A 22,129-nucleotide genomic window follows, 5' to 3' on the forward strand; every position below is an offset into this window, starting at 1 on the left:
TAACCCCGCCGTGCCCCAGCTCCTCATCTTGCCAGGCTCGGCAAGCAGATCATTATATTACAATTTATAAATAGAAAATAAAATAATCGGGTAGGGCTGAGGCATTGGGGCAGAAGAGACTAAACAGTGCTCGTCAAAGACGCCCATCATCACCCTCACCTACCTGGGACCCAGGATCACCTCTTCTCGGCAGGAGGTTGTCCCTAACCCAGGTGCTCCCTGCATCGCCTCCACATTCCCCCCTCCCCTTCCCTCCCCCCCTCCCCATCAGCATCGTCAGCTGCCCACATCCCCGGATCTCTGCCTGCAGGCCCAGCTTTTCGAGGAGGGGCGGCTGGAGGTTGCCTGGCCTGCAGCGCTCAGCCCAGCAGCTCCTCGGCCAAGCGATAGAGGAACCGGGAGTACCAATGCATGCCCGTGGGCTGGACGGCCCCTCCCGGCAGCAGCGCCCCCAGCGCATGCAGCAGGCGCAGAGGAGCAAAAGCGCGGTGCGCCCACTGGTGACTCTCCAAGACCGCGTAGCACGAGGCCAGGACGTCGTTGACCAGCAGCGTCCCGTGAGCTGTGAGCGGCGCGAACACGCCCACGGCTTCCTCCCGCGCCACTCGGGCCACGCGCGCCGGCCGAAGCGCATCCCCGCCCGGCGCCAGCACGGAGTCCCCAGCGCGCAGCCGGCGCGCGAACACCGGGGCGAAGTCGCCGGGCGCGGGTGCCGGCCCCCGAGCTGCGAACACCAGGTGCCAGGGCGTGAGCAACAGCTTGCGCGGGGGCCGCTCGGTCTCCACAGCCACGAAGGAGGCCCTGCGCTGCAGGTCCCGGTCCAGGAAGAGCAGCACGGGCGTGGGCACCACCCGGCCCGCCGCGTCTGCCGCCAGCACCCAGTCCCCGCGGTGCAGCTCCCGCAGCCCCTTCCGCTCGCCGCTCTTCAGGCGCACCGTGGCGTTCCCCGGAAAACAGCCGCCGGCCCTGACCGCCAGGGAGTTATCTGCGGGGAACAAGCGTGGAGAGGGCGGACTCAAGAGCTGCGGTGCCCACCCGGGGTGGGGGCAGATTCTCAAAGGCGTGGGTCAAACCCAGCGCCGACCTCGCCAAGCGGGGGACAACCAGGCGGTGCCCCAGGCTCCGGCCCCACGCCGGGCAGCCGGGCGGAAGGGGGCGATGGACAACACGGAGGCCCACCTGGTCTGGCTAAGGTGGCCAGAGGGCTGCGAGTCACGGTTTTCCGAAGGGGCCCCCTCTGGGCGGGTCTCACCACCCACCACTACTGTACCGGCTTTGACCGACACGTGGACGTGGTTTCGGGACTCGTAGTAGACCCAGTCGAAGCCGGCCTCCACCGCCAGGCGCGCCAGCAGGCCGTACTTGTTGCGGTCCCGGTCGGACGTGGTGATGTCCAGCGCGCGACCCTCGTAGTGCAGCGAGTCCTGGGCGTGGTGCCCGTCCTCGTCCCAGCCCTCGGTCACCCGCAGGCGCACGCCGGGCCACATGTTCATCACGGCGATGGCGAGCGCGTTCACCCGCTCTTTGCAGCGCTGGGGGGCAAAGGGGAATCGGTTTCCACGACCGCGACCGCCACGGGGGAGGCGCGAGGGACCTTGGGGGCAGGTCGATTTTTGCCTCCCCATCCCGCCCTCCTCCCGCCCAGTGCGAGCGCGGTGGGGGCCGAGCATCCGAATAGGCGTGTCCGCCCAGCCGCTCTGCCCGCCCGGCGCTCCGAGGGGGAGCTGTGGGGACATTTCTGAGGCCCAGAGGGGTGCCCAGACCTGGCGCCCCCCACCCCCACTTTGAGCGCCCGCCGCTCGTCCTGCGCCTTCTGGGAGCGGCGGGGGCTGGAGCGGGCGGGTGGACCCGCGGCCGGGGAGGGGCTGGGCGGCCCGGCTCCCCGAGAGCTGCCCGCGGAGCCGGCCCCCGCCCCAGCCCCCGGCCGCCCTCCCTCCGCCTGATTCATCTTTTGTTTCGTTGCCTTCCCTGGCACCGGGCACCGTTTCCTTCCTCCGTTCTTTCCTTCCTCCCTTCCTTCCTTCCTCCTGCGCCTCCTTTGGGCCCCCAGCATTAACCCCTTCGTGCTGCGCGCGCCCCCCGCCCCCCCGAGGTGCCCAGGCAGAGACACCCGGGGCCGAGGCTGCTGGAAAAAGGCCGGGGCGGCGGGGGCCGCGCCAGCACAATGGCCATTCTCCGGGATGACTTAACCGAGCGAGAATCCCGGGCCGGGGCCGGGGACGCGCCGGGAGCAGCGGACTCAGCAGCTCCATCCACAAAGGCGCTTTTCAGCCGCCGCGGCTCGGGCAGAGGAAAGGGCAGAAAGCCGCGCCCCCGAAGCCGGCCCCGGCCCCGGCCCCTCCCCCGCCGCGGCGCGGCCGCCGGTTCTGGCCGAGGACCTGCCGGTCCTGCACGCCCCAGCGCCGCGGCTCCGCGCCGGGGCGGCCCCGAGAGGCGTGGGAGCGGCACCTGAGAACGGCGGGCGGCCCTGCGCGGGTCTGGGGGGCCCCCTGCAGGGGAGGAGGCGAGGAGGCGCCGGGCGGCAGCTGGGCCGCGCCGGGGGAGGGCACGCGGCTATCTCCGCGCGGCGAGCCCGAGACCTTGGCGCGCCCCAGAGCGCGGACCCGGCGGGAGGAGGTGCCCGCGAGGACAGCTTCCTCTCTCCGGCCCCTCGGACCGCTCACCTCCGACTGGGTTTTCTCCCAACCGCCTGAGGAATGCGTTAACCCCAGCCCGTCTTCCCGAGTCTTCTACACCTCCGCGGGGTTGGAGAAGAGGGGAGGGAGAAGATAGCAAACGGGGTAATTCCTTCCCACTTTTTGTCGTCTTGTCCCCTAGGGAGGCCCTGAGGCCTTGACCTGCGGGGGCAGTAGCCCAGCGCAGAGCCAACTCAATGGAGGCCTTTTGCAGGCAGGGTGTGGGAGATAAGCAGGACCGACGGGGTTCCCAAGCCTATCAGAGCCCTTCCCGGGCCTGCCCCATGTTCTGGCCCTCGGTCGCAGGGAGCAGCCAGAGGAAAAGGCCACAGGAGCCCATGGCCAAAGGGAGGAGGAGGATCCACTTCCAATTTCTGGGTAGGAAACAGTCTTCAGGGCAGGAACAAGAATTCTCCCCTGGACAGGTTTTCCTAACAAAGTAACCTGGAAAACTATGGCAATTAATCAGAGGAAATCCGTCCTCCTCCCTCTACCCCCACCGCCCCACTCCGTACACAATTAGGTGGTGTAATGGAAAGTGTATACGGGACTCAGAACCAGGAATCCTGAATTCTGGTCTCGGCCACGCCGCCACGAATTGTGAGGTTCTGATTAAATCGCTTTTCTCCTGCGGCCCAGCGCTCAGCTGTAGAGTAGAGGGGAGGGGGTGGAAGAACGTGACCTCCAAGCCTGCTTCCGTTATGTTTGAGGTCACTGGCCAAAGAGGGTCCCCCTCTCCCAGAGCGTTCTCACCTCACCCTAGGCTGGTTAGGCTCTGGTCTGCAGGAGACAGATGCGCAATACATGGTAGTTGAATGATATAAACGCTTCCGTTCCAAAGAAAGCCTTTGAAATAAGCTGAACCTGAGGGCTACGGAGCCCTCTAATTTCGGGGGGACCTGTCTATTCTTCTAATAGAAAATTGCTTTTTACCCCACGACAGTTGTTTATATTCCAAAATAGTCTTGTAGGTTCCAGGATGTTCTAGGATGCCTTCTGCACACCAAAGGCAATTCCTACTCAGCCCCTCCTCAGGTGGATGGCCCAATGACCTGACCCTTGGCTACCCCATTCCCAGGCCCTGCAGCCTCTGGCCCCCCGCTTTTCTACAATCACGTCGGGAGGCAAGCTAAGGGTAGGGCTTTCTGTCTGCGGCCTGGCCCGCTTCTGGCCCCCAGCTCACCCCAGCCCTTCCTGCCTGGCTCGGTAACTGACCCCCGGTCCACGCCTCAGCCATTTCCCGTCTCGCCTGCCGCCATCCTCCTATCCCCGCCCTCCCCGTCTCTCCCAGCTTCACTCTCACTAGTCCCTCCTCCTCCTCCCATCCCAGTCTCTCCCAGTGGGATCCCTCCTGATTACTTCAATCCAGCTGCAGGTTTGTTGGTTTTTTTTTTTTTTTTTTGGGGGGGGGGTTGTCTTTGAAACTAAAGTCTATAGGTGAAGCCCGGCTCACCTTCCCCGGCTGCTGGGGGAGAGCAGAAGTGGCAGAGTCCCAGCCCAGGTGGGGAGAGCACCCCCTTACCTCGGTCATCAGGCGATCTGCGCCACTGTTCTCCTCATCCTTGAAGATGATGTCGGGGTTGTAGTTGGGCACCAGGTCCCGGAAACGCTCGGAACCCCTTGCCACCCTCCCCTCCGCGGGCCCACTGGCGCCCAGAGTTCGCTCCGGCACGCTGGGCACAAATTGCTTGTAGAGCAGCGGCACGAGCTGCTTGCGCACGTAGCGGCGCCGACCCACCGGCCCCCGGCCAGGCCCGCAGCTCTGGGCCGGCAGCGCCAGAAGTGCCAAGCAGCACAGGGGCACTAGACTGGCCGGCAGCGCCATGGATGCAGCGGACTGGGGCCCAAGAGAACGCTCTTGTCCTCACCGGCTCGCCCGTCAGTTGGGCATGTCCCCAGGCACCAGAAAACGCAGCAGGCAGAGCTGCCCCCCGAGTGCCCTAGAGCGCCTGTGGCTCTGCGCACCTGGCGGCCGCCCGTCCTGCCCGCATGTCCCTGGGGGTCTGGAACCTGCTACCGGCGGGCCATCAAAGCAGGGAAGGGGGGTCGTGGGTGAGTGCCAGCCCAGCCCTGGCTCTGCTGCCTGGCTCTGGCGTTGCCAGAACGCCTGGGCTCCGCCTTAAGTTGCCCCTGGCCCCGCCCCCCGCCCTTCTCCCAGGACTGTCCCGCCCCCTCCCCCTGGGGCGGGGGTTCTAGCCGGTCACTGCTGGTCCCTTTCGCGCGTTCCACAAGCCGACACCTGCTTTACAGTCCTCGCCTCTGGATAAGCATCCTTCCCCCCCAAACCTTAGCTTGGTACCAAACCTCCCTCCTGATACTTCAACTAGATCATTGCTCTCCCAAAGCCAAGCCTAACAGGCTGCGTCCTCTGCTGTCATCCAGAAAGTACCGAGTTCTCTGGGCACACAGTCAGAGCCTCCTTTTCCCTCCCCAAGCCCCCCACTTCCACCTCTGCTCACTCACCAGGAACCAGGACTGAAGGGGTGGGTACCAGCCCTTCCTTGGTAGCTTCGCAGGCTTCTACTAGGCGCTTCCCCACAATCAGGAAGTTTCAGTTACAGTCTGGTTTATGACCTCAAAGTTTTCTTGCCTCTTCTATCCTTGCCAGACCCCCAATAGCTGCTTCTTTTCAAATGAACACCATCAGCTGGAAACTGCAGAGGGCAGTGGGTTCTAAACGTCTAACAGGCTATTACCTAACTGTCTTATTTTCTACCTCCCTGGGCCCCCTGGGGCTTTGCTTTAAGATACTCAGGTCTCATCTCAGAAGTTTTGACCCCACAACGCTTCATCTACCAATCTATCATTTAAAAATCGCTTTCCCTAAGAAGCCTCCGTGATGTCCTCCTAATGCCAACCTGTTTTCTTGAGAATCAACAATGAACTGCCATGCATTGTGGTACAGTAGGAGACTTATCTGTCCTTGCTAAACAAGGCGGTTCTTAAGCACAAACCTGTTTACCATGTATCCCCATGGCATGAAGTGCTCAGTAAGTATTTGTGTAATCAACACTTTTTGGTGTTTTCCATACTCACCCCTCACTCTGTTCCACGGCTAACACTCAGCAACTCTGTGCTGCCTTTCCTCAAAATGCCTGACCGCCTTTTGCGAGAAAAACCACAGGAACTATACCTAAGTGACTACTAGGAGAGGCGAATGGTACCCCTAGAAGTTGTGCAATGCACAATCTGCATAACCTTCAGCAGAAATGTGTCCCTACCCCCAATGCAGCGGGGGTCTTGCATAGTATTCAAGGCACTCAGACTCAGGAAAGGTGGAGTTAGGTTCTTCTCCGAGTTAGAAATCACAAACCCTTGTGAGTCAGTCACTTCTTTTACTTTACATCCAACAGCCAAGTCAGGGAGGAGAGGGCTAATGGTGTGTGTGGGTTTACTATTCCTATACAGATGCCCATCTATCCCCAATATCCAAACAAGGCTACAAGCCCAGAGGTATAAGGAAAAGCAGGGGCCCAATCTGTTTTAAGGCCACAGTAGGCAGTTTCCCAATGCCTTATTGTATGCCCTAACACCACACCCAAGTCCCCAAAGGACACTAAGAATCAGGATGGAGAATAAGGGAAAGGATCCCTGTTTCTCAGCTGGTAGACTCGGGACTGATGGGAATAAGATCGTGCAAACAGATATAGACAGGCCCTTTAAAAACCAAACAAACCCTGGGGTCAACTTTATTGCTGACGGTTGTGGTTCTTCCTCCCTGTGCCCTTGTCTCCCCAGTGGTTCAAAGCACCTCCAGGATAACACAGTGCTTAGGCTCTTCTGGGCCAGAGGCCAGGGAGACAGTTCACTTCCAAGTCTGCCCCCAGCTCAGTCCCTCCCCTGCCCCCACCCCACTCTATTGCACATCAAATCATGTAAACATGGCTACAGGCATGGCCCGGAACAGCAGTGAGGCAGACTGATGTGTAAACGGATTTGGGACCAGGAGCCATACCCAGTCCCCCGGGCCCCCCCTCACTCCCCCGCAGTATTGAGGCCCAGTTAAATCTGGAAAAGCAGAGGGGCCTGGTCCCAAACTCTGGCTCAGATTATGCAACAGTGCAGACGACTCAGGTCCCCTATGCCACCCACCCTTCTCAGATTCCAGGTCCTGAGGTCCACCCTCCCTGGGTGCCCCCCCCAGGCCTGAGCAGCAGATGGCAGTGTCCAGTTTTCTTCCTCCCACTCCCAGCTGGAGATCACTGGTGCTGGGTCTTCCTAGACGCCCGGGGGAAACCAGAGACAGGCAATGGCAGTCTGTCCAGCCCTGGAGAAGAGGGGGATGGCCAGTCAAAAGTGGGGTCAGTCCTTAGGGATAAGACCTCTGTAAGCCACAGAATGGGTAAATAAGGCACATGACCAACAAAGCAGGGCACGCCATCTCCCCTGCAGAGATGAGCACTGCCCCAGAGCACCCCCATCTCACAACCACCCCCCACCCTGGGACTCTAGTCCCTCTCACCAAAGGCCCGGATCAGTTCTGCCCGCACAGCTGCAGTGAAGGTTTTCACCAGACAGAGGGTGGTGAGGCCAGCGAAGGCTGCATTGTAGAGGAACACGATGTAGAAATTGCCCAGCCAGTTGAAGCGTCCAAAATCACCCAGGAGGTCAAAGCGAGTGAGCCCTAAAGTACAAAGGTCATGATGGGCGGTGGGCTCCCCAGACCCTCAGGGGCTCCGGGCCCAGCTTTCTGCTGCCTCCTGGTGGCCACTTCTCTACACTGCAACCGACTGGTCAGTCTCTCCCATGCAGTTGCTACTCCCACTTCCTAAGCGCCTGCTCAGGGGCAGCTCTGACCCCAAGCCTCAGCAGCTAAGTCTTGTGCCAAGTTCCCTTTCCGCTCTGGCATCTTCTCTGCCAGTGAGGTCCCCTCTGGCTCTCTGGGCCCGATACTTGTTCATGGGGCAGGAACTTACAAGCTGGTTACCAAATATTTTTTGGTAGAGCAGTTTGGAGGCAGAGAGCTCAGTCTCTGACCCAGCTGCTTTGGTTCCTATCCGAACTCCGTATTCATACCTAACCTTATGATGGAGCTAATTCCATAAACACATGTATCTCAGTTTCCTCAACTATATGGTACAGAAAATAATGGGAGTGTGAGAATGAACTGAGACAACACACATAGGACACTGTGCCAGGCACTATTCTAACGCTCACCTAGCACTTACTAGTAATATCATCAATCAAAATTCTGGGGCCCGCTCCCCTCCTTTAAACAAAATATTCCTTTGCACCCAACCTAAAGGAACCACTGGTGAACAGACTGGCCTGGTTTCACTAAGTCCCCATGGCCGAAGTACAAATGATATACTGGAAAGAATATGAGCTTAAGAACCAAACAGAACTGCCTTGGGGAGAGCTACTTACACTCTCGAACATCCTTACTAGGTAATGCTAGATCATAGCTCTAAAGATGGGATGACTGAGTATATTATTTGATAGCTCCAATGTGTGGGAAAAGCGCTGGATTGGGGTTTGGGGTGTAAGGATTCCAACCCGGCCTTGCCTCAAATGAGTTACACAACTCTGAATAAATCAATTGGTCTCTGTTTCTTATCCTGAAAATGAGAATTTTAGATCATCTACCCCAAAGGAATATTTGGGGAAAAGTGATGCTTCTTTACCATGAAAATGGGTGAGGCTGTGGGATGTAACAAGCAGAAAAAGAATGCACTATGAACCTTAGTACAGGCATGTCAGACAGATTCAGTGTCTCCATCTGTATATTGGGGACAATACTGGCTCAATGGTTTGCTGTGGTAATGAGAGAAGGCTGAGCATGAAGTACCAGTTTGGCACCAATAGGTACTCAAAAAAAAAAAAAAAGGCAATTCCTTCCTCTTTTCACTACTTACCCAGAGTTCGAGAGAAGACAGGAAGCGCTGAGCTTAGGACCAGCAGACAGACAGAGTTTCCAATTATCTGAGTGGGAGTAAAGAAAGGGGAGGTGAGAGTAACAGAGCTCTAGCACCCACTGCCCTTGCAGGCCTGGGGAAGGCTTCCTCCACCACCCCTTACCTGTGTCATGGCTGTGTCCTGTCGTCTGGGCCGGAGGCCCCGGAAGAGTGGAGAGCTATAGAACCCCACGACTGAGGAGACCATCAGGTAGCTGCTGTGGTTAGGGAAGAACTGGCCAGCTCCCAGACAAAAGCTTCATCTCAAAGGAAATGGGCCTTTGCCCCCAGCCCGCCTTTCAAATTCACTCTTATCCTTTTTTCTGAACCCTAATTTGGTGAAGACTTGCCCCCTTCCCCATCACTCCCACCACAGCCCTGCCCAGAGTACCAGGAGACATGTTTGCCAAATGGAGGCAACCGTGGGTTTCCAAAAGGATACAAAATGAGTATAACCTGGATGACGGCACCAAAGGAGCCCAGCTTTGAGAAGGAGGCCTGGCCCAGGGAGGCACCCTAAGGGATGGAGTAGGTCACTGAGGAGCACTCCGCACCTCTAGAGCCACCCAGCCTTCCCTTGGGCCTCAGCTTTGACCCCCCTCACCCCAGCTGTGTTAGGCCCTCCCCAAAAGCTGTAGCATGAAGGCAGCCCCAAACCTGCATGCCCCGTGGCATGGCTGCCTCGTCGATGAGCAGCTCCAGAATGTGAATGGCCACAATGAGCACAGACAGACCCTGTGTGAGACAAGGTCACAGGCTCCGTGTCTGTCCCACTCACAGCTGTCCAGAGTTGACCCAGCAGACACTCTGGTCCAACAATTTTAGTTTCTAATTAGTCGTGTGGGACCCCCTCAAGACTGGTGCAAGCAAGAGACCACCTCCAAGGGTATTGCATGATGCACTTCTCCAGGAGGAAGGATTGTAAAAAGGCCAAACAGAAATGTGCACTTCGTCCTCCAGAGCAGTAAGATTTACTCCCAAGTTCAGGGTGTGGCAAGCAGAGGCACGGACTGGATTTCAACCCTTACTTTCACCCCCAAGCAAACTTGCATTACTACTCAGTAGCCCTTTGTGGTCTTGGACTAACTCCTTAGCTTCTCCGTTTCTTCATTTACAAAACTGGGATGTGCTCCACACGCAGAAGGTCATAAAGGAGGCACTCAGTGAGAGGCAACAGCTGTAATTGATGATCCTCCCCCCACTTTCCTGAGAAGGCCTGAAGTACTCAAGGGACTACCACCCACCCATGCCCACTAAAGCTGGCACACTCACTGTTAGCACCAGCAAACACAGCATGGCCAAGGGGTAGCCCAGGTTCCTCTGCCAACCTGAAGCCTTCCGCCGCCTCTCTGCACATGGATAGGAAGCTGTTAGCAAGGCCTGAAACAAAGGGCCGCTCTTCGGGGGACGACCTAGGTGTCCTATTCCCAGCGGTCCACTTACCCAGCATGACCCTCTGGGTCTGCAGAGCCAGCACCTGTCTGTGTAGCAGCTCCATGTCCAGCGGCAGCCAGCAGGAGGTGGGATCTGAAGGCAGAGAGGTGGTGCTGCCCCCCAGTCCTGCAGCCCAGCCTAAGCCACCACCACCCTCCAGCTAGGCAGAACTGCAACTCACTGCAAATCCTGCGGGTCAAAGCTGCCTCCTCAAAGTCTGAGCAGTGCAGCTGCTCCTCCAGGTCTTCCAGCAGCTGGGCAGGGGGAAGCAAGGGACTAACTGTCAGAGGCTCCACGATCCCGAGGACCCAGGCAGAATCCTGTTCATCCTAGGGCTCCACTGTCCCCTTCTTTCCCCTAACCCATGAAGTCCCCCCCAACTGCCCTGTGTGTCCGGTGACCAGCTCCAGATGAGAACCAGGTCCCTGCACCTGGCCAAGGGGTCAGGGACCAACAAAGGCCACAGGGTGCTTCATGGTTCCAGCCTCAGGGAAACTGACCTCTCAGGATCAAAGGGCAAGGGGCACAACATACCCGGGGCTTGACCAGCAGCTTCCCAGTGACCGAGAACATGCGGGCGAGACCTAGCGGAGTGCACACTGTGGGGACGGGGACCAGTCACTTACCAGACCCTTCCCCTCCTCACCCCCCTTCTCATCTCTCCAGTCCCCCTCCGCCACCCTGTCCCTCTTGTCTAAGGACCATGCCCATCCCTCCAAGAATCTGAACACTCACCCAGGAGCAGCAGGACCCCAAGGAAGGAGATACAGGAGTAGAGGTAGGGAAGATAGTACTCCCAGAAGTCTAGGGGGTTAAAAAAAAAAAAAAAGATACATTAGTTCAACTCTCTCCTGTTTACTAGGAGTTAACAGGACTCAGAGACTAGATAAGGATACACTACAGGGGTGAAGCAGGTATGCAAAAGAGAAAGCTGAGCAGCGTCAGCAGAAGATGGGGTGTGAAGGATTCAAGAAAATGGCGATTTTAAGCCCCTCTTAAAAGGCACACCACTAGAGGTCCCAAGCACCAGGGACTATGCAGTCAAATCCTCAACCCTGTTGAGCAAAATGCAATCTGGATATTAATGTGAAACCTCCCAACTTTAACAAGTCAGCAACTGACTCACACATTTTTTAATCATTGCATAGGCCCAATGGAACATTTCTGCAGGTCAGATTTGGCCCAAAGGCTATAAGTTCAAAACTTCAGGCTAAGAGAAAGTGTTCTAATATTCTCAACCTCGAGGGACACCACTGTTGCAGGCAGGGGGACGTCCATCAACGGAAGCACCACAGAGCCTGGAGTGGGGAGGAAGCTGGCCCTCTCACCATAGAGCGACTCCCTGCTGGCCTTGTTGTTGTCCACAATGGCTGACGCCACCCACACCATGCCCAGCACCAGCAATGTGAGGAGCACCAGCATCACCACAGTCTCGTAGACTCGGCCCAGGACACCCTACAGGAGGTGAGCAGGGAAGGGGGTAACATTAGGCCAGCGTGGGGAAGGAAGGGGACCTGGGGGATGGCAGCCTAGCTGTGGGAACCAGAGGTCTGGATTTGGGAGACAGGGGAGGCTGTTTCCCTCTTTATTCCTCTGAGTTACACTCATAAGTCCTCCCACCCCACATCCTAGGGCCCTCCCCTATGCTGGATATTCCTCGCATGCAACCTCCCTTCCAGGGTCCATTCCCTAGCCCTGTCTTTCCCTGGGAGGTTGACCCCGCCCTTCGAGTTCTGCATCACATAAATCTCTCTGTCCCTTGGTTTTCTGTTCCACTTTCCCAATGAGCAGGAAGAGCAGAAGTGTGGAAGATAGAAAAAGGTAGTCAGGGTATTTTTCCTGCCACTTTTGGCACTACGGTTTTGGCAGTGGCCCTAAGAAAATAGTTCCCCTGCTGGGTAACCCCACCCCCCAGGCATCAACTATCATGGGTTCCAGAAACTATTTCTTTCCTTTGTTCCCATAGGGCTAAAGATCCTTATGACTTCCTGGCTGTCACTAGCACCTCAAACTCTTTGTTGGTCCCTTTAACTCTCACTAAACCTCTACAAAATCTCTTCATTAAAATTTCTTCAGTTGAACCATTTGAGTGGAATTCTGTTTCCTACTTGGATTGTTTGATCGATCCCTTGCTCACCTTTCTGGAGCCAGCGAAGCCCTCAGACTCAGTGAAGAAGTATGCAAAGGGCATGAGAAAGATGAGAGACAAGTTGGAGAAGAGAAAAACAAGGTTCCAGAGGCCTAGAGAAAAAAGACAAAGTAGAGATGGTTAGTGGGTCTCCCTGGTGGTGTAAGGGATTAAGCACAGCGCTGTGAAGCTTTCAGCGTGAGTTCAATCCCAGCAGCGGCCAGGGAGCTACCCACAAGGCGCAGCAGACCTCTCCTGACTCACCCGCTGCTCCCCTCAGCAGTGTACTTCAGTCTATCTGCCTGTTCTGTTCTCTGCTTTGTATCTGGTGAATTCTCTCACCCCCCACACCTCTGGCCTGTACCCCAGCTCTTGTATGCATAAATAAATAAATCTTAAAAAAAAAAAAAAAAAAGGCTACACAATTTGAAAAAAAAAAAAAAAAGAGTAGAGATGGTTAGTAAGGCGGTGCCCAGCCCACCCTGACTGTTGTGGTGGTGGGGGGAGAGGAGTGACAGGTGACTGACTAGCCCACAGCTGCCTGGGTCTGCCTGACCTTGTCTGCTCCCTATCCCCGCTCCAAGCTGCAACCAGGAGCCACACACCATGGATGAGGGAGCCGTTGAGCCACTGGATGTAGTAGTTTCTAGGCAGTGAGAGCAGCACCTCATTGCTGATGATGGAGAAGGGCAGGAGCAAGACAGCACCCAGGGCGACCGCCAGGGTAAATGTGCAGAGCTCAAGCCTGGATGGGGAAAAGGAAGAACACAGTGCCCTTGTTTACCTCAGACACTCACTGGGCCCAAGAAGCTGCATTCCTCCCTGCAAGTACCTGTGGTTCATCCTAGGACCAGCAGTGATAGATCTAGGGGAGGAGCACCCAGCACCCCGCCCCCTGCCTCCATCCCTCCTCCCACTCCAAGCAAGCCTTGGCACACGGGATGGGCACACCTCAGGCATTCACCGGAACCTAGTCACCTGTCATGTCAATTGCCCAGACTGCCCCCAGGAATGTGGCCCTCCCACACATGCCTATAGGGCACACTGGGCATGGTGCCAAAGCTAAGGGGCCCAGCTTCTCTCCTCTGCTCAGGGATGTGAATTTCTGAGCTGGCCTCTTCACCCTGAGTAAGAGCAAGGTCACCCCATGTGGCGATGGCCTGCACAAGGGCAAAGTGGGGAAAAGGAGAGCTGAAATCCAGCTTCACAGCCAAGGCCTGAGTCCTAGGTTGCAAAAGCTAAAAAGAAGGGACATATTTATCTAGTTGATCCATCAAGGGGGGTGAGGTTGACCCAGAGAGGTCATCTATTTTTTTCTGTATATGCTAGTGAATAATCCTCTCAGAACCCAGCATGTCTGCCCTGAGGGGTCTACCTGCCCCAGCCCCTGCTGCTTCCATTAATCTGCATCCTGACCCTCTCTATCCCAATGCCATTTTGGGTGACTCAGGAACCACAGCTGACAGTTCCTGGCCACGAGGCTCCTAGCTGCTCCTGACCTAACCAGGAGGACAGGAAGAACAGCTTTTCCAAGCATCCCCAGAGTGTGGTAAAGCCGGAAGAAGCCAGAAGTGGGGCGGAAGGACAAACTCTGTCTTCACTGTGTGACATCCCATTCTCTCCCCATCTCCAGGAGCCTTACTAGGTCCCAGCTTCTAAAGCTGCTGGCGCCAGGTGCTCAGGCAGTGACACTTACGCAATCTTGTTGACCGTAGCATCTTCGTCATCCACTACAAGAGACAGAGGAAAAGGGAGGAGGCAGGATATCAGTGGGCAGCTCTAGGAGTCAGCAATAATGTGGTCCGCCCCTTCGGTGCTCCCTCAGAGAAGGGCCTGGGCCCACAGAGGCAGAGCTGGACAGCAGGCTCTGAGAGTGCTCACAGTATCAACCCCTATTCTCTGGCCATGGTGGAGGCCTAGAAATTAGTGGTCCTAGGTGGAGAGATTATGGGCCAGAAATCCCCCCATTTCCCTCCTTCCCACAATTTCTCCTATTACAGGCGCCTCTCCGCAAACTGAAAATACAAAACACTGTTCTGTGAGGTTGGTTTTATCAGTGGCTGGGTGCAGTGAAGGGAAGTGAGGGGAGGGACAGGGGAGAGTCATAGGTCAGGCCCCCAGGGTTTGGTGGAGGTTTATAAAGTCATGTGGAGGGAAGGACCAGGGCCAGGATGATCTGGCCAGGCTGGAGCCAGGAACTGAGGCAAATATGCCCTCTCCCACCCCATCACACAGTGCCTACAGGGAGGAAAGTTCCAATCTGAGCACTCTTAGGGTCTCTATGAAAACAACAGCCACCATCACCAGCAACTGGGACCTCATTGGTCAGGGCGGTCTCTGGTCCCGGATGGAGAGGCACAGGGAAAGGAGACGTGAGCTCATGCACAGGACAACATTCACCTGCAGTTGCCCTTGATGGGGTCACAGAGGGCTTCCACGTGAGCCATCTCATTTGGTCCACACAAAGATGATGGACTAAGTAGAGATTTTCAGGCCCATTTTGTAGAAGAGGAAACTGAGGGTCAGAAAGGTTACGTAACTTTCCCAATGGCCTTACTAGTGGAAGACACTTCCACCGAGACTGGCAGAAGGGAAGCAGAAGAGACAAAGACTCCAGAGCAGCCACCTCTCCTTTCCCAGCAGGCATGACTGGCCCATTCCCCGGAGGCTGGCCCCATGACAACAAGAACACTGGCAGAGGACAGGAAAGAGAGGGAAATCACAGGTACCTGTGGTGAACTCAGCAGGCTTCTTGAAGCGGGTCAGGGCAACGTGGCAGAGGATGTAGAGTGTCGCAAACAGAAGTGTTGAGATCTGTGGCAGAGTGTGAGCTGGAGTGAGAAGTTCTAATCCCTGGCACATTCTATAGCCCAGATGGTCTCTCTGTTAATTCCACCGGGTCACTTCCCCAAAACAAGGACCCACACTTTTAGGGGTCCCATCTTCTATCTGGTACTTCCTTCTAATCATAGACTCGAAGCAGGGTCTCCCCAGTGGTACAGCGGATTGAGCACAGCGCTGTGAAGCTGTCCACAGCCTCTGCAGCGCCGGTTCAATTCCTGGCCGGCCAGGGAGATCCCCACATGGCGAGGCAGACCTCTCCTGTCTTGCCCACTGCTCCCCTCATCAGTGCTTTCGGTCCGTCTGCCTGTTCTGCTCCCCACTCTGTCTCTGGTGAATTCTCTCACCCTCCTGCGCTTCTGGCCTGTACCCCAGCGCTTGTATAAATAAATAAATCTTTAAAAAAGAAAGAAAGAAACACAAAGCAGTGGCTGTCCCCTGCACCTGGGGAAACAGCACATGTCTAGCCCCATGAGGGTCTGCCCAAGAGACAACGCTTCAGTCAAACCCTGGTTGGTAAACGGGCACAGAAAACTACCAGAGACGCACATATATGCCTCAGGCCGCAGAACCAGAGGGAATTTATGCCTCTGGTTTATGTTACTGGAAAGGGAAGCAGGTGTGAGGGGAGGTAGGGGATGTCTGCTTTGTCCTCCATCCACTCTTCCTCCCTTTACCCTGACTCCACTGCCACCTCGACTCACCTTCCAGGCAAGAATTAAGTAGGACTCATGTTCCTAGAACAAGTCAGATTTTCTACCTCTGTGTTACTCAATGGCCTGAGATATCAAGCCCACTCTAGGCCAGGCCAGCACTTCATAATCCCTTACCTCTAACAGCACCCTTAGTTGGCAAGACATCTACAAAGTTTCTAGAGCTGGCATCAGCCCTTTTCTCAAGCCCTGGTTCCCACCTTAAGTGACTTCCAGGCCTCTCAGGGCCTGCCCCATGCACCTGGGCCTAGACTTCCACTCAACAGTTATGGCAGGATTGGGTTGGGTTACTTGGCACATGCAAGTGCCCCCACCCATTCCCAAGTCAGCTCCAGCTGTCTAGGAGGGGGGACTCTGATCAGGCTGTCTCCATGGTCAGAGAGTCTTGAGAAGAGATACTACTGAGTTGGAAGTAGGCCAAGCAGGTAGGTAGGATCAGTCTTGTGGGTCCTCCAGTTCTCAAGGAGCTGGCCCCACAGAGAACCTGCACACAACTATCTACTCAAGGAGGCCAGAAGTCACAGAGACCCCAGGAGAATCATGGCTCTAATACAATGTTGTCGTTTTTTAACATTTACAAAGCAGTTGAATGAGCCAGTGAGATTGTAACTGCAGGATTGTTATAGCCTAGTGCTCTGCCCTGGGCTTGCGTAACAGTCAGGAAGGTGGGAGGGCTCAAAAGGTCAGGCTGGAGTTCCACGCAGTTCCAGAAGTTAGGTCATACACTAGAGCTGAGGATGAGAGCCAGGTGGGGGAGGCACGAGATGCCTTCAAGCTGTCCTTGGCCAGCACTGATGTCCTCAACTAATAAGATTACAGGATGGGGGAGAAATACAGGAGGCTGCTTCTCTGTCCAAGGTCTCATCTCTCCCTGTTCTCTAGGAATGTGGGCCTCTGGCCCTACACTGTCTCAAGGCCTGGGCATCAGTCCAGAATATCCAACCCTCCATGTGGATTATCCACTGGTGAAATCACAAGGCAGGCTTCCTGAAAGCAGATCTGGAGTTCCACACATGAGCAGACATACGCCCTAATTTTCAGTCCTGACAGGATCTAGTTATGTCCTGGCTCACTTTACCCCTACTCCAATCTGAGGCTGCCAAGAGCTGACTAGAGTCCAAAGGCTCCAACTGAGAAAAAAGAAGGATAACCCCAACAATGGGTACCCCCCCACTCACTAACACTTCTCCCAAATCTTTCCCCTTTCCATTTAGTATTTGAGTGAGGCTATCCTGGGGAGCTCTGAGGAAGAAGTCAGAGAAGAAAGGAGAGTGATGTTCAAAGCAGGCCTGAGAAAGAGGAGACGCCCCCTAAGCTCCACGGGGTGCCCCTAGCCCTGTACTGAGAAGTCCACTGGCCTGTGATAGGTTCAATTGTTGCTCTCAGCGGCAGTGAGGGAGTAAAGGAAGGCATCGAAGTGCCCTCTGAAGTACTTGGGTGGGGGCGGGGGTGTGCGTAGGGGAAAAATGAGGGCCCACTTACAGGAGAAATCTGGGAAGTTGCAGGGTTTCTAACAAACATCAATAGGGGGAGAAAGAGGGGCAACCTTAGCTGCCCATCTCTACACATTAAAATCCACTTCAGTAAGAAATCCTTTCTTGCAAAGTGGGAGGCCCACCAGCCCCCCAGTTCTTCCCCGCCCGCCACCTCTACACCTCCCGTCTTTCCAGGCATCAAGTTCAGGGTGTTAGTGTGTCTCCCCTTTATGAAAGGTCAGCTGGGGTTCAAAGGGAAACGCAGGTGAGCCCTCCCCCAATCAAAGCTCTCTCTCTGGAGCTCACCAGCGTCTCCGACTCCCGGAGACTCACGCCCAGAACCTGGGGGGGGGGGGGGGGCGGGGGCCGCTGGGGGAGGGGCGTGAGGAGGGGAGGAACGGAAACCGACCGGCTTTGTTTATCGCGCAGCTCCCCAGCAGCTCGCCCCGGGGGTTCCCAGCCCGGGCACCCGCTCCTCCGTCGAGCCGGAGTCCCGGCCGGGTCTGCCGGCGCTCTGAGCCCGAAGGCTCACCCCCCGACCCGAACTTCCAGCTCCGCCGGGACCCCCGCGCGTCCCCCCGCCTCGTCCTGCCCTTCGCGCCCCGGCCCCGCACTCACGATGCACTCGCGGACCCTCTCGTGGAAGAGCTGCTCCCGCACGGATAGCACCTCGTAGTCAGCTGCTTCCATACTCTGCTCAGCATGGCTGGGCCAGGGTGCCTCCGGGCCCGGGGAGGACGAGCGGGGGGAAGCCGCCGCCGCCGAGCACCCGGACCCAGCCTAGAAAGAAGCCGCCTCTCCCCGCCTGCGACGGAAACTCGGGGTAATCCCGAGCTCAGATTCAGACGCCCCGACGCCCCGCCCTTAAAGGGGCAGGCACCAGCCTCCCGGTTTTAAGGGTTCCGGCCCCCCTCCCCGCCCCTCCCCTTTAAGGCTGGGTCCCAGTCACGTTTCAACGCAAACACCCGCCACCGCGCTCTCGGCGGGGACGCGCGGGTCCTCGTTCCAGCTCACGGGCGACCGCCTGACGTCACAAGGAGTGAGCGCGTTCCTTCCAGGGAAAGCAATTCATTGGCTCCCGGAGAGCTGCCACTCACCACGAGAGGAAGCTGATAGGCTGGTCCGGTGCAAGGAGGCGGGATCCTTGGGGCCTCTGGGTGCTCAGGCCAAAACTAAACAAACGTCTCCTTCCTCTCCTGCTGTGGAAACGCTACGATTTCTGGGTTTGAGTAGCAGCCAAGATTTTGGTTTGACAGTGAACATGAACCATTTAGGTGACACGAACCGTTGACACTAGGCCAGCCGGCAGGTGTGAGAGCGCCATGAGGGTCTCAGACCGCTGCCCGGTGACCCAGGTCCTTAGCGGCGTTTTTCCTGAAAAGGCATTTATGGGGGGGAAGGGGGGGCGGAGGGGCCCCTCCTCTTCCAGTTTTTAGGCGACCGCGCGGAGGGGCCCCTCCTCTTCCAGTTTTTAGGCGACCGCTTTTGTGGGAGGCGTCGTGTGTGCTGCAGGACACTGCAGCGAGAACGACAAATACCCTTCTGGAACTGAGGAGGTGTCCCCGGGGGATATTGCCGAGCGGGGCTGAGTCAGACTTTAACAGGCCACTGATGTGCCGCCGCTCACTTAATAGAATTAATCATTTTAGTATCACAACAACCCTTGAGCCCTTCCTCTAAACTGGAGGGAGCAGTACAGGGAAACTCAAAAGAAGACCTGAGTTTTGCAAAGTCCCCCCTAGTGAAGACTAGAGGCCCTTTACTAAAGGTCTACACCGTGTCCAGGTAATATCTCAGCTAGGGTCAGGGGCAGAATTAACTGAGTTCTGTACCCTTGTAACTTCTCCGGGACAAGTTATTTCTATCTTTTTTGTTTTCACAATAATTTGCAGTAAAATCTTAGGAAACAACACACAGTGTGTGGAGGAGGTTTGACTGGGGGCAAGAAAGGGAAGATACGAGGAGGTGTGGCTTTGGCTTATTGATTGTGTTAGATAAAAACAGGAGTGCAGCAAGCTTCTGTGAGAGAGGTAGCCTTGAGGCTTAACTATTCTCCGGATCTTTATTACCAGTCTACGTGTTTTAATGATGTTGTTAAAACACAACTCAGCTCTTGCTCCTGCTCAATATTCCTCAAAAGCAATCATTTGCACTTATAAATCACCTGCCTTAAAGTAAGCCTTCGGAGGTTGCAAAATGGTGGCCTTTAGACTGCATTAAACTATGCTATATTTTGTTTGACTCCCAGCGTTTTTAAACAAATTTGAACATTTACAAATCAGGAGATGACAATTTAAAAATTCAGATTTCAGGCCTCCCCGGTGGCGCAGCGGTTGAGCGCTGGGTTGCGAAGCTGCCCGCGGCCTCTGCAGCGCCGGTTCAATCCCCGGCTGCTCCCCGGCCACTGGTGGAGGGTCCCACATGGCGCGCAGACCTCTCCTGCCGTCCGCTGCTCCCCTCAGCAGTGTACTTCGGTCCTTCTGCCTGCTCTGCTCCCCGCTCTGGCTCTGGTGAATTCTCTCACCCTCCGCGCTTCTGACTGTACCCAGTGCATGTATAAACAAAACAAACAAATAAACAAACAAACAAATAAATAAAAAACATGCCTCTATTAAAAAATTATTAAAAAAATAAAATAAAAATTCAGATTTCATAAATGGAAGAGCTAGCAGAGCAGAGCAGCAAGGACCTATGCATGACTCTGTAGATGGGGTAGGATGTGCTCCAGTCTTCCACAGCCCCTATCACTCTGATAAGCACTAAGACCTCACTGATTTTTTTTCCATTTGCATCATCAGCCTAAAACAGTGCCAAGGTGGGGAGACATCACTATTTGTGGGTTCTCTCTCCTGTGCTCACAATTGCAAAACACTACTCAGGCTCAGGGTGCAACAACAGCTGGGTTTACTAGCAAAGGGGAGATTGGGGAAAAGAAGTTTCTAAGGCCACAAATGGCCAGCTGTCCTAACCTACATTGTGTCTGCAGTGTCTTATAGTCCAAAACAAAGACTCCTTGAGCAAGATAGCAGCATCCCTTTGATGAGAACCTGGACCTGGTGGCACACCAGTAATTAGAGGATCAGGATTCAGGATTCAACTCATGGTGGCAGCTGAAGGTGATCACAGATGGGGCTGCTGAGGTGACAGCACAGCAACCAATAGCAGCAGTCTGAAGGTAGGGCTGGACAGCACTGAATGCTGGAGTGGATGGTGCTGGATGCAACAGAACTAGGAGGCAGTGCCAGAGGATGAGAATTAGTGGACACCTCTCAGAGATGGCTGGATACAGGTTAGCAGGGCCTATCAGCACCAGTCAGTACATGTTAGTGCCAGAGACATCAGTGTTATAGCTCTTTGAGATCTGTTAGCATAGGCCAACATCAGACAGCTCTTTTAGATTCTGGGTGCTGACCTACAGTGCTCTCTACAAACAATGTTAGAGGGCTGAAAGCAGGTGCAGATGTCAGGTCTCTCTGATGGTCTCTGAAAAGGTCTATGAGGTCTCAAAGTCTGCAAAAGTCTCAGTCTCTGTCCTGATGAGTTTTCCAAAAGAATCTGTCTGCAGGGCCTCCCTGGTGCCACGAGGGGTTAAGACGCAACCTATGAAGCTCTCTGCAGCCACGGAAGTACGAGTTCAATCCCCAGCCAGGGAGATACCCACATTGCACAGCAGACCTCTCCTGACTCACCCGCTACTCCCCTCAGCAGTGTATTTCAGTCAATCTGCCTGTTCTGTTCCCCATTCTGTCTCTGGTGAATCTTCTCACCACCCCCACCACACACACCTCTGGCCTGCATCCCAGATCTTGTATGCATAAATAAATAAATCTTTAAAAAAAAAGAATCTTTCTGCAAAAGGTCTGATGATCAATCCAGCTGGCAGCTGATTTGTTTGATAATCTTCAGAGCCCCTGCCTTTCAAGCCTGATCAGTCTGTTTACAATCTCAGCTATTTGACTGGTGCAGATTGAGCTCCACTCAGATTGGTTCATTTACAATCCTGAATGGTTTCAAAAACCTTGAATGGCACTGATGAGAGCTTGAACTTGATTGATCTGTTTACAATCCCAGTGCTGTATTCAAAAGTGAAACCCTGGTAGCGTACTCAGACCTGACCCACGCTAAGGTCAGGTGGTCTCATTCACAGTTGGCTCAAAGGAGCCGCACCCAGAGTCAGCTTCAGTGGGGCCAGGTGTGGTGGTGCAGGGGGCCCCTACAGCAAAACTGGACATGTGTCCAAGCAACTGGTGCACAGGCTGATGCTCAGAGCCTGCCAGGCTGGCCTGGGAACTGCCATAGCACAGCCCAGGGCTATGCCACCAGCACTCAGGAGGCCCCTGACCTTTGAATCCAGTTGGCCTTGGGTTCACAGTCTCTAGGTGCTGTGGGGCTCCTGTTACAAGCCCAGCTGTGCGTTGGAGTTTTTGACCTTTGATGTAGTCCCTCTGTTGCTTCAACTTGGCACCATCATCACGCTGGCCTTTCATCACTTCCTGGTAGACCCACCATGCTCTTTCCTTCCTCAGGGTTCTGCAATCAGTGTTTCCTTCACCCAAAAGATCTCATTAGTTCCCCCTCTCGTTCTCAGTTCACTTTTGGCTGGCTACAGTTTCCAAGTTTGAGTATAAATGTTACATGTTGGGAGGCATCTTCCTCCACTGTTCTACCTAAAGAAACCTATTTTTGTCATATTATTTATTACAAGTTGGCATAATTCAATTTCACTCACTCCTTCATAGGCTCCTAAAGGGAAAGAATCATGTTTGTCTTGAACACAGTTTATTTCCTTAAACCTTAGCCTGGTACCTAATACAAGTGGGTACTCAAATATTTGCAAATATAGTGAGAAAGGTGGCAAGAATTGCTGCTAATAATTAGAAAACTGGGTTCTGGTTCTAGCATTCTCATCCTGGGCTACACTAGATCATATCTGCAAAACTAGAAAACCCTTCAGATTGCTTCCAAATCT

At 55.2% G+C, this 22,129-nt stretch overlaps 2 protein-coding genes across 7 annotated transcripts; both read right to left on the reverse strand.

Annotated features, from left to right (window-relative positions):
- Positions 1-359: 359 nt before the first annotated feature.
- DHH (desert hedgehog signaling molecule) lies at positions 360-4,500 on the reverse strand (the record flags this gene model as incomplete). Its single annotated transcript, XM_084256492.1, has 3 exons — positions 360-985; positions 1,271-1,532; positions 4,198-4,500. 3 exons carry the CDS (start codon positions 4,498-4,500, stop codon positions 360-362), a joined length of 1,191 nt encoding a protein of 396 aa, XP_084112618.1.
- A 2,374-nt stretch (positions 4,501-6,874) lies between these two features.
- On the reverse strand, positions 6,875-17,864 carry LMBR1L (limb development membrane protein 1 like; the record flags this gene model as incomplete). 6 transcript variants are annotated; one of them, XM_084254796.1, is made up of 17 exons in its annotated part: positions 6,875-6,942; positions 7,138-7,299; positions 8,531-8,597; positions 8,694-8,784; positions 9,012-9,085; positions 9,227-9,304; positions 9,842-9,918; positions 10,013-10,096; positions 10,185-10,257; positions 10,538-10,602; positions 10,739-10,807; positions 11,332-11,458; positions 12,141-12,244; positions 12,737-12,876; positions 13,828-13,861; positions 14,861-14,994; positions 17,779-17,864. In XM_084254796.1, the coding sequence occupies 17 exons, from the start codon at positions 17,862-17,864 to the stop codon at positions 6,875-6,877; spliced, it is 1,533 nt and encodes a 510-aa protein (XP_084110922.1). The 6 variants fall into 6 exon arrangements, with proteins under 6 accessions (XP_084110922.1, XP_084110924.1, XP_084110923.1 ...); XM_084254798.1 differs by having other exon boundaries at positions 14,861-14,945; positions 17,779-17,850; XM_084254797.1 differs by having other exon boundaries at positions 14,855-14,945; positions 17,779-17,850.
- Between the last annotated feature and the right edge of the window lie 4,265 nt (positions 17,865-22,129).

Source organism: Talpa europaea, assembly GCF_964194135.1.
Source record: "Talpa europaea genome assembly, chromosome: 15".
NCBI classification, from domain to species: Eukaryota; Metazoa; Chordata; class Mammalia; order Eulipotyphla; family Talpidae; genus Talpa; species Talpa europaea.